At 38.1% G+C, this 12,184-nt stretch overlaps 1 protein-coding gene across 3 annotated transcripts in view; it reads left to right on the plus strand.

Moving 5' to 3' along the window:
- TSPAN14 (tetraspanin 14) overlaps positions 1 to 12,184 on the plus strand; it is a 33,739-nt gene that overhangs the window by 17,294 nt on the left and 4,261 nt on the right. For 2 of the 3 annotated variants that reach the window (XM_064716869.1, XM_064716868.1), the window contains exons 3-8: positions 3,570 to 3,620; positions 7,396 to 7,542; positions 8,348 to 8,518; positions 9,093 to 9,218; positions 10,424 to 10,468; positions 10,979 to 11,098. In XM_064716869.1, the coding sequence (XP_064572939.1) occupies positions 3,570 to 3,620; positions 7,396 to 7,542; positions 8,348 to 8,518; positions 9,093 to 9,218; positions 10,424 to 10,468; positions 10,979 to 11,098 (660 nt within the window). The remainder of the gene's footprint in view (positions 1 to 3,569; positions 3,621 to 7,395; positions 7,543 to 8,347; positions 8,519 to 9,092; positions 9,219 to 10,423; positions 10,469 to 10,978; positions 11,099 to 12,184) is intronic. The other variant, XM_064716870.1, reaches the window with a different exon arrangement.

Raw genomic sequence — 12,184 nt, forward strand, 5'->3', positions numbered from 1 at the left:
AAAGCTTTTTGTCTTTTGGGGTTTTTTGTCAAATCACTTCATTTGTCATGGTGCAATTTAAAGACTGCAACAATGCCAAATGAGGAGCTTGGTTTTGGCACCTTTCTGTTCTGCATCGTTCTGCAGTTGAGTGAGCTGTTCTGTGAGAGCTCTGGTGCTTGCTGCTTTGCCTCCAGTGGAAAGGGTGTTTTTTGGGGTAGATTGGCACCTCGTGGGGCCGTGGCTGGTTCAGTGAAGTGAAGGATTGCATGTGTGCTCTGCCAAAGCTTTATATGTTGTGTATGAGCTCACTGTCTCTCGCATGAATTGAGAGGGGAGGGTAAAATAGCTTTTAGCTCCCATCACCTGGGTTTATCTTCTAAAGGTCAGTAGCTGTGTGTGACTCTTAAGTGTTATTGGAGGCAAAACCAGAACTTGTCACTCATCCTATAGGAGATTTGGCATTTTGCCCTGCACGTGGCGAGTGAGGTCAAAAATTCTCTTCCGGTCTGGAAAAGAATTCTGAGTTTGTCTCTTTGAAAAATAAGAGAAGACCCAGGTTAGCATAATGTTTTCTTGGCTTTGCCAACGTATGTTGTTTTCCAGGAACTTCTGTAACAGCAGTGCTGTGCCAGGAAGAGGAGAGAATGCAGCAGCAGGTGGTTTCCTGGCCCTGAGAGGAAGAGTCTCTGAAGAGTAAAGGATAGGAAGGAAGGGCTGCAGGCTGCTGATTGCTGTAGCATGGGTGGAGCTGCAGTGTAAAATAGGATTATCCAGGGAGTGGGAAATGGATTCTCTGTGGGAATACACAAAAACTGCCTGCAATTCCTATTGCTGCTCATCAGACCTAGGGACAGACTGACCCACAATCACTTTGTGTTGCAAGAGATGCCTGCATCTGAGAAACAAATTAGCCTTGTTTGCTCAGTTGGTAGTGTGATTCTGGCAGCACAGTCGTAGGAATCATAGGAATTCAAAGTGTGACTGGGAGTGGATACATGGGTGATGCTTAAAAGTGATGATTTGGGCACAGTGTCACTGAGTTGGCATCAGTATTGTACATCTGAGCAGTGCCTACAGTTTGATACAATATGTTTAAAAAGTGGATTTATCAGTTCTAAAGCAGGAAATAAGCGAATGCTGGTAAATAGTGTTTCAGTTTCTGGGCACAATTGAGCTGCTTTGTGTATGTTTCCATCAAATCTTTAATGGAGTGAATGTCTTGAAGGGCTCTGCAGCGTGGCAGTGAATTGGGAAATCCAGTTTGTTCTTGTTTACATGTTGTTCAGATTCTGGTGAAAGGCAGATTGCAAAATGCTGTGCTTTTTGAAATAGCTGACTAGCCTACTCTCACCCTGGGAACAGTTTTGGTTTTCCTTGCTTCTTCTCGGCTGCCTGTTGTCCCATTCACTCAGCCATTTATCTCAGTGAGCTGGAGGAGGTTAAAACCTGGCCTTTAGTTTAGGCAGGATCAGTTCCCTGCCTGCCCTGCAGCCATCCCTTGGGTGCCTCTGTGCAGGTGTGTTACAGAGGGGATTTTCCTGGGGCTGATGCTCTGTAGAACTCTGGGCATGCTCAATCACACCAACTCCTGAGCTAGTTTGATCAACATGGTCTGCTTTTACAGTGGTTTTCAGTGAGATACTTTAAACTATCTTAGGCATAGTCTTTGAAACAAAAGGATTTATTTTCATTTTTCATTTCACTACTATTTTACATTGTTGCAGATTGCTTGTTTTGGTCATTGCACCTGTCAATGCTGATGGCTTTGTTTCTTCTGCAAGTACCTCATACTTTACTGGATTTCTGCAAAAGTATTTTTTAATGTATCTGGTTTGGTTGCTTCTAGTGAAATTTTTGAGTTGTTTGTCTTAGCTGAATTAACTTTTAGATTTATCCACATTGTTTTAATGAGACTAAGTTTATTTTTCTTCTGATAAACTCTCTTTTACTTGTAGCTAGTTTGCACATATGCTTATGGAAATGAATTTGCAAAAGTAGTATATTTTCCTGAAACTGCATGTTTTATAAAAACATGAGAGCAAAGTTCATGTTCAAAGGTGAAAATAATGCATGCTAGTGCAAAATCTACTTAATCAAAAAATTGTTAAAATTTAATTAAGAAGGTAATTATAAGAAGGCAGACAGTCTGAAGAGGTCACCCTATTTATAAATTCAATAGCACAATATTAGTATTCTAGCACCCTTAATTTGTATACAGAGAGTGGAATATGTTCTTCCCAGTAATTTTTTTGCACCTTGTTTTCTGTAGAAAAAATTTCCAAAGATCCAGCTGTCTGTATAATTTACCTTGATTACTGCAAATTATACCAGCTGTCTTCATCTGTCTCCCTGCATTCCTGGAGCATTTGGAGTGAAAAGGATGAAGGATGCATCAATTACATGCACTGTGCAACTTAATGACATACAAGTTTGATTACTGACTATTTCCCCTGCTTTTTTTTGATCTGAAGATCACTGGGTTAAGATCTAGGGTTGATCTGGGTCAATATTCTGTTTATATTGATGTGGTTTTTAGATGTGGTTTTTAATAGTATTTTTCAAGTTATGTTTTGATCCAAATGATCACTTTAGATGTTCTTAGCTGATTCAGAGTCCAAGATGAGTACTCATTGTGCTATTGCTTCTGGCAATTAATTTAGTACTGCTTTGTTCAGTTCTAGCTCCATGTGTCAGTGGTGGTTTTGGTTGCTTAATCCAGATTATGGCATATAATAATTCCTGCATAGACAGGAAAATTATAAGAGGTCATTTTATTATTTGATTTCAATATTATTTTCAATAATATTGAAATATTCAATATTATTGAAAATAATAATTTGATTATTGAAATTGGATATTAAAAACAAGTTGCCTGAGCATTGAAGAAAGGGAGTAAAATATTAGGACAAGTAACTCTTGCTTCTTTTGAGTGACTGTAAGTCAGCAGTATTTATTATACAAGCATATGAATTAGTGGAGGGTTTGTTAGATTTGGTGCTTATGGAAGGTAAGCAAATGGATCATGAATCCAGCTTGATTCACATGGGCTTAAACAAAGTAAGGGTTCAGAGGACAAACTGTATCTGATCAGAGGAGAGGCTAATATAGAGAGCCTTGGCACTGAAGTCACAAGGAGCAGGCATGGCTACTCTCATAGCCATAATGTTGATGACTATTGAGTGACTAAATAGGGAACAACCTCAAAATGCAATAAATATTCTGACATCTTCATTAGTGGGCAGGCAGACACTTTATAGCAGATCCTTGGAATAAGGGTTACTCCCATTTGCATGCTGCTCTGTGGGGCTGGCTGTTAAGTGTCTCTTCTTGAGTAATGTGCTTCTCCAGTAATCATGAAGAATCAAATTAAAAAACTTTTAAAAAAGTAATTCATAAAATGTATAAATGTTGTGGAATAAATGCCCTTCAAATGATTTTTATAAGAGATGGACTCATAGGGAGTAAGATCCCATTACAGTTGTCTCAAATTAGAGGCAGTATTTGTTTTATTTGAGCAATAGTGCTAGTAGCTAAGTTTTTTGATAATATCGTTGATTATTACACCTAATTTTTGTTTTTAATTTTAGCTAGCTGGAGTGGCCTTCCTTGCAGCTGGTCTGTGGGCATGGAGTGAAAAGGTAAGGATAAGAGATGACTGGTCTTATTTCAGTGGCTGCCTCCTCCTGCTCCTGTGAAACTACTTCCTCAGGAAGCAGCAGAAGTTAAATGTAGCATCTGAACTCAGGAGCATGTTCAAATAATCTAAACTGAGTTTAGTTGGAATTTGCTTCTTGTCCCTGATCAAGATTTAAGCTGCGACCCTTGATATTCAGAGCTTTTTTATGAACTTGTAAGGGCAGGATGCTGGGCAGAATTTAGCCTTTATGAACAGGTTCTCTTTCAAAAGCATGTTTTCTAAAATCTGTATTTCTCCACTCACCTTCTTTTATTACAAACAAATATTTGTGAGGGGTATGAGCTGTCCTTATATGTTAAAAAGCACCACTAAATCGAAATGTGTATCTTTGAAATACTTGAGAAGGATGCTCCCTATCTGTTGGCCATCTTTTGTCCACTTTATTCCCCAAGGAGTGCTTAAGTGATTGTTTCCATGCAGAGGAACAACACTGGGGAACATGATGTAGCTGAATAACTCTTATTTTTAGCAAAAGCTAAGAAACTTCCTCAGCTGAAGGAAGTTACACATGTCTGCTCAGTTCTCCTGTAACAAGAGAACAGAATGATACAGGTATGGCAATGAATGGTTGCCCCACTAAATGGCTGTAAAAGTATGAGTTTAATCAGTTTATTAATTATTTATTATGAGTTTATTATTATTTATTAATTACTCATTAATGAGTAATGAGTTTAATTCAAGCCCTAGGAGAAAGTGACCATTACTAGATTCACTGATCTGCATCTCAGGCAGGAGTGGAAGGCAGGTGCCCTCCCTGTTCAGTTGTGCCACAAACCAGTAAGACTTCAATTACCATCATATGTTCACTTTTCCTTAATTGAAGTGGTTCCATACAGCAGCTGTCTACATGCAGAGGGGTTCTGAGTCCTCTGCTTTTTGGAAGTGAGTTTTACGGGACTTTTAATTCTGAGGTATTTATTCTCCTCCTCTCTGCTCCCCATGTGCATACACACATTCTCATAACTTGATTAGTGCTGTCATTGCTATATGAAAACCTATCTTGACACACAAATGCATTTGCCTCCTATTTTGCTGTTACAAAAGAATTTTGTTTCCAACCCTTTAAGGAGGATGTTAAACTTGCCTTGAATTTATGTTCTGTAATGTTCATTCTTCTGGTTTTTTATACAAGCACATGGGATCTGTGTGGCTGGAGACTAATGTCTCCATTTGCCAAATTGGCTTTATGGTACACTGAAGTGACTAAAAGGCAAAGGCAGACTCTTTCTGTCTTTTTTTTTTGAACTTTTCCTGAGTTATTTCTGTTCTCTGTGCTATCTTGCAAATAAATGCTTCAAAGGCTTTCCTGTGCTTTTGAACTTCTGAATGGTTCATGAAATCTGTTGGTTATTTTTATGTCAGTTCTGTGCTGTTTTCAGTCTTTCAGAGCAGTGCCATTCTTCAGCCAATCTTGTGCCTGTATTTCACAGATAAGCATCTTGGTGAACAATAGATGGGAAGTAAGAGAAAAACTTTGCAGAAACTGAGCTGCAGTGGTAAACCCAAAGATAAACTACAGGTGGTGGAAGAGTTCTGAACATCCTGTCTCTTACCACAACATGATGTGCATTAGGTCCATTTAATTTCTCTGTCTCTCTGTGCATTGGGAGTACAGATTAATTCCTCAGCAGTCTTTTTCTCTGGATATAAATCCTGTGCTTCTCTTTTGGCTGGTAATATATTGAAATGAGACTGCTAATTTGTGCAAAGTGTTGAAAATACTACATGGGAGAATGTTCTGTGACTCCTGTTGTTTGATTAAGATCCAGTCTCTCTAACTGGTGTATCTAATTGGCCTATCCTTATGATTTTGTAACTGACTTTGGTTATTCTGAGCAGGCACATAAAAGTTAATTTGCATAAAATTTTAAGAGTCAGTATCTGTCAAACAACAGATACTGCAAAAGTCACAAAGAGTGAATTATTGTAAAGTGTTGGTAGAAACAAGGTGAATAACACTGAGCCCCCTTATCAGGAAAACAGTTTTTGTTAGAATTTCCAAGACCAAGTTTGGTAGCTGTTAGGTGTAACAGTTTTTAAAAATGAAAGTGTGTGACTGGTAAAACATTATCAACAAACTAGGACCATTTTGTAATAGCCTGTTTCAGCTGTTAGTCACCAGCTGTTGCAAGGCAATTCTGAGTCCTTCAGTTTATTATTTTTTTTCCTTTTCATCCCATCAGCCAGTTTTGATATAAACAACTCTGTCTTGCTGTTGCCAAATTAACAACTCTGACAGAATCTGCTATGGAACATGCTATGAAAGAAGATGGAGTCTTGTGGAACACTGCAGTACTGTTAATCAATGTCCTCAGCTGATGGAGTTCCTCCAAGGACACATTTTCTTCTAATGCTGTAGATTTTATTTTGTTAAGTAAGCAGTTGAATAAGAAGTGATAGAGATTTTTCCAAGGTCTTATCTTGGGATGTATATCCTTTGCACTTTATTCTAGAATGTATACCTGGTAGAAAGATGGTAATTTGCATTTTATTGAAAGAATTGGGCAGCTTATTCCAAGTGTCTCTGGTATATCTTACACTAAACATGGTTAACTTGAGAATATACTCTATAAAGAAAAAAAATAGTGAGCATGTGATAATTTTTTGTTATTTCTTTGTTTCAAAAGTGAAAATATTTCCTTACTAAAATGTTCTGTGTATTGTTGATGGTTGTATGATGAACACTCAGACTGCTGCAGGGCTGCCTGAGTGTCCCTGCAAATCATTCTCATGAAGAGTTTGTTGTTTGTCCCTTCTGTGTTCTGCATGTTCCATCTTATTCTTGCACATACCCTGAGAATCCTGCAATATGTATTTGATGGAATTTTACTGGTAGCTGGTGTAATAACTTTTTAAAACCTAATCTAGAAAGTAAAAGGAAGGTTTTCACTGTGTTAGCATTGCATTCACATACATTTAGCAATCTAAGCACACAGGCTTCATAGCAAAGATTATTGTGAAGATAAATGGTTTCTGGATAGTTAACAAAAAAGAAAATATTGCTTCTATGTTAGACAAATTGCAAATATAGAGACTAGATAACTGCTTTTGGTGTAAGAATATCAGGGGTGAAAGGGGAGTGTTTAGACTATATTGTTATATTTCTGAAAGAGTTTGGAGGAGCACTGCTAAGACTCTTTGGCACTAGAAGGGTTGTAACTAAAAAGTGAGGAAAAATACGCTTCCCTTGAAAACAAAAAAAAAGATTTCCCTCTTTCAAATGTTATCCATAAGGTGCTTTGTCCTTAGAATGTCTTTCCCTTTCTCCCACTTAAACATTAGGATTGGAGAAGTTTTCTTCATATATTTTTTAGGCCATGATATTGGAGTGCCCTTGTGATTGATACATTTCAAGTTGATATAAAACATTAATTCTTTTCTCTTGAAACTAAATGAACATTCTGTGATAGAATTGAGCTTTTGGCACCATCTTGTGGAATTTTGTTTGGCAAATAGATGTAGGAGGATGTAGCCCAAGAAACTGACTTACTAAAAGTATTGCTAGCTATAACTTTAATACTTCCTCTGCAGGGGTGAAGAGAACTGGTAATGTCAATGGCCATTTCACAACAAGACTTTTTTTGTTGGTGTCACTGTTGGAAAGTTCAAGGGTTTGCAACCAGTTCATTGGGAATCATGTGGAAATCATCCAGAAGGAATGCTGAGTGAATGAGATGCTTACAGTGGTCACATTCTGTTCTGGCTTTTTCTTGCAGGGTGTATTGTCTGATCTGACAAAGGTGACTGGTCTTCATGGTCTGGACCCAGTGGTGCTTGTCTTGGTGGTGGGAATAGTGATGTTTACTTTGGGATTTGCTGGTTGTGTGGGAGCACTGAGAGAAAACATCTGCCTGCTGAAGTTTGTAAGTAACATCATTACATGAGGGAATTGTTGTATGTGTGAAAGCTGCAAATGATGAAGAACTGGGAGCAAACACAGATAATTAATTGATAGAATTTGGTTTGTGGCAAAATATATGGTAAACTTGCTGCCTTGATAAACCTCTGAGTAATGGCATTGAAAGCAGGGTGGTTCCAGCTTATCTATTCTCCTCTTTGTGGAACATGTTCTTCCCTGCCTTTTTTAATTTGTTCTGCTCTGCAGTGATGTTATAGTAGGTATATCAATCTGACATTGTGTTGTTATAGAACATGCTTTGTCAGTTCGGAATCACTGAGAGAGTATAACATAGTGGAACAAAATCCCTTAAAAACTTTAAAGTTTCTTGTACTTATTGGCAAAACTTTGGGACTTCAGAGAGTGATGTAAAAATTCTTAAATGGTTCTTTTTGTACTGAGGCTTCTTCTTTGCTTTAGAGCTGAAAACAGCTAAGCTAGACAAAAAGTTGAAAAAAAAATTATAAAATTAGAAACAATCCAAGAGGTAATCAAGACTGCTTTAGCCCTGTGTTTTACCAATTCTCATTTATTATTGTTTTGGTTGCTGTGAATAATGACTGTCTGATGGTCTTTTTACTGTCAAGTTCAGGTGACAAAAAGAAAAGGATAACTCTGCCTCTTGGGGTTTCTTTACCTTGTATACTCACTGTGCTCAGTGTCTGTACTGGATCAAAATTTGAACCCAATTCTGTGTCTGTTTCTGGTGGTATAGGGATGCATTCAAAATGAATTCATATTTTCTAATTTAGTACTTTTGTTTTTTACAGTTCTGTGGAACAATTGTGTTTATATTCCTGTTGGAGCTGGCAGTAGCAGTTATGGCCTTCCTGTTCCAGGACTGGGTGAGGGACAGGGTAAAAGAATTCTTTGAGAATAACATTAAATCCTACCGAGACGACATTGACCTCCAGAACATCATTGATTCACTACAGAGAATCGTAAGTTCATATCCTGTCGCTTCTTTGATGCCTTCTAGGAGAATATAGATTTTAAAGTTTTCATTTTTTTTTTCATGGAATGATAATAATGTGTAGCCAATAGTACTGTGTAACTGATCTGCTGGTTTCCTTCCTTCTATATTGAAAGCAGCAGGGAGGGAAGATACCCTGAGATCCAGGCTTGTTCTGATGTCTGCTGTGCAAGCTCTCTCAGGGATGCATCTGACTTTCACCTTTGGCACTTGCTCCCCTCCCCTTTCCCTTGCTCCCTAAGAAAAAGCTTTCTCTTCAAAAACTTTTGCAATGGAACTGATTGTATGACAATTACATCTAAAGTGATAATTTTTATGATTTTTCTTGACATGTTGACACCTGTTTCCAGGAGCAATATTCCAGATGTATTGCCTTGATTTCACAGAGCTTTGATTTCACATCTATTCATTTTGCTGTTGTCATTGATTCTGCACTGACTTAGGGATAGTGAAGATTTGTAAGAAAACACTTATTGGTTGGAGGTATTTCAGAGATAATTTATCCACTGAACAAGCTTCTGGAATGTGTTTATCTGCTGCAGAACCATTGTTGTGGTGCCCAAGGTCCAGAAGACTGGGACTTCAACATCTACTTTGACTGCAAGAGTGAAAGCAAAAGTCGTGAGAAGTGTGGAGTTCCTTTTTCCTGTTGTATACCTGATCCTGCTGTAAGTTGTTTCCTGGCTTTGTTGTTGCCCTGAGATTGTCAAGTTATCACAGGAAGTATTTCCTGAATAAGGTGTTGAAGGGCTTTGAGGTGTCCTAAATGACCAAAAATTACTTTTGTGCAGACAAACCATTTTTTTGTGTTTCTGTTGCATTCTTTTTAGAGTCCAAATGTGGCAACCTGTTAACTGAAAATGTGTTGTCACCAGGAATTCGAGCCATTTTGATATGGTTTGGATCTGAAGCACTGGTGGCTGACTTTTTTTTATTCCCAGTGTGTTGTTTCCTTGGATCCCTGGCCTTTTTCAGGCTTGTAAAGAGCTGAGACCTCTAAGAGTGTGTTTACCCCAAATGGAATTAATGTTTCACCACCCCTTTGCCAGAAAGGCAGGAGTAATTCCATTTGCTGCTTTGTCAGTAATTAGTAAAGTACTCATGTATGAAGTTTAAAGCTTCTGAGTCAGTCCTTGGTTTTGGCAAGGTTTAGCTACTTATTGGTTAACTTGTTTTACTAAACTTTGTCAAACTTTTAAGCCTTGCAGTAGATGCCAAAATGTGGAGGTAGGGGCTAACTTGTAGTGCTCTATAGTATTACTGGGAATACTTAGAGCTTAAAATCCATCCAGCAATCCTTGTGCTGAGAGCGCCATTGCTAAGTTATATTTAATACCAGGTAGGCTTCTGATTCTATTGGAAATCAGCTGAGGAGAGCCTTTGTCAGGGCCATATTCAGATTCCCCAGTAATTATTTTCTAGCTTAGTTTGGAGCAGTACTGTTCAACTGCACATTTCTCTGTTGCTGGTGCTATATTTAAGGAGGCAGAAGGATGCTTAAGTCTGTTTAATGTGAGATTCTATTATTATTTCAATAAACCTTACTACCAGTTTTGTAAATGCACATGTCTCACCTGTGTGCTGGCAGTGCAGTTTTCATGTTAAAACATTGCTAGTTGAATGCCAAGTGATAGAAACAGCTGAGATTTCTGGTGCAGGATATCATCTGATATCATCTATAGTACACACCTTTGCTTTGTCATTCATTTTCTTCTGTTCTACTTGAGCTTTGCTTGTTTCTGCTAAAAATGCTTTTAAGAATGTTTGGCTCTGACTATTTGTTTATGGATATAAAAGATATAAAAACTTGCTGTGAACAGAAGTGAACACAAGTAAATTGATTTGTTTATTTGAAATCTTTTTTGCTTTGCAGCAAAAAGTTGTGAATACACAGTGTGGCTATGATATCAGAAAGAAGGTAAGGGATGTGTGTCATGTTCTGTGCATGCAGAGACAAAACTGGTGGGATTGCTGATAAATGTGTCAGCTCAAAATTCTAGGAGCTAATAACTGTGCTGCATCATACTACAGGTAGAGCAGGGTAGACATTGTCGTTTGTTTAAAGTAACCCTCCACTGTGGAAGGGGAGAGAAAACAAATTGGGAACAGGTGAGGGGAAAGGGTTTCAAAAAGGGATAGGACTTGGATTTCAAGTGTGCGTTTCAATTACCAGTTGTAACAGTCTGAATCTGCTGATCTGTTGTTTGCTAATTTGACCATCTATCATCTGCTAATTCTACTGTGTTTCTAACAAGGAAGATGCAAATATCAATGTCTGACATTCCCTGATTCACATGTGTATTTTTGAAGTGTGGTTAAAACTTTATAGCAAAAGTGACAAAACATTAACCTAGCTAGATCATGTGATTGATCTTAGAGTAAACTTGAGCAGAAAAGTAATGTTCTTATTCTTCCTTTCTACCATTAGAGCAAAAGTCAATGGGATGATCAGATTTTTGTCAAAGGATGTATCCATGCGCTTGAAGCTTGGTTACCCCGAAATATCTACATTGTTGCAGGTGTCTTCATAGCTATCTCATTGCTCCAGGTTAGTTGTTATTGTTATGATTCTTTGAAAAATCATCATGTTTGCAGATAAAGACCTGCTGAAGGTGAAAGTAATTATGGACAGAGGTAAAATAAATATTTTGAATGTGGATTTTTTAGATTTGTTAAGAGGATGGCAGAAACACCTATTATAGTAAAGGGGAGTTAGTGTGAAAACACCTGTTGCACAAAGCAGAGAAGGTTATAATAAAAATACAGTGCAGTAATAATAGTGTGTGATGATTGGGATATATATTGTAATATTAATATGGTCATACTTAATATACAATTATTTTATAAAATTTTCCCTGTGTTTCAGTGTCATTAAGGAAGGGGTATTTGCTGTCTGCTCCAGCAGAGCTGAGCTCCAGCCTTCTATCACAAACCTGAACTAAGATACAGCCTTGTCCTTTGTGCTGAGGTTACCTCAGCCACCTGTGGGTAACCTGCAGTGGCTGACCTGAAGTGGTTGTAGCATGCTGCTCAAAATGGTTGGGAATGTAAGAGCAGGGAAATAGGTGAACAGGTAGCAAATGTGGTGTTAGCAGGACCAGATGGAAGATGGAGACTTCTATTTCCTCATCAGTGCTTCATACATCAGAGAGGGAGCAGAAGTTCTCAGTAAAGCATCTTACATTGCTGCTTTCAAGGTGGATGCTGCTTTCGTTGTGGCAGTTGTTTGCCCTGCATTAATTTCTAGGCTATGAAATTCCTTCACTTCAATGGGAAGCAATAAACTTTAAATTCTGCTACAGAAAGGATTTTCCAGGTAATTGACAATACTTGAGTGCTAGCAAAAGGTCTTCCTCCAGCCCTGGTAATACTGCCCTCTGTAGCTTAGGGTTTGATATGTTTTTATCACCACCTGGTGATAAGGTTTCCATGGGATTGAGAAGTGCTGTGCTAAGAGCAGCACCTCTTGCTAGGAAGATGGTCAAGACACAGTTTGATCTTTTGGCAGTGTGTTGATTGACAATAACTTGACAATGCTGTTCTCTATTCATGTCGCAAGGCTCTGTGAAACCACTTTCAGTTATTTGTATTTTCCAGTTGGGTCTTTCTTGTGCATTAAGCTATTCATTGTGGG

The sequence above is a fragment of the Zonotrichia leucophrys genome, chromosome 6 (genome assembly GCF_028769735.1).
Source record: "Zonotrichia leucophrys gambelii isolate GWCS_2022_RI chromosome 6, RI_Zleu_2.0, whole genome shotgun sequence".
In the NCBI taxonomy this organism is placed as follows: Eukaryota; Metazoa; Chordata; class Aves; order Passeriformes; family Passerellidae; genus Zonotrichia; species Zonotrichia leucophrys.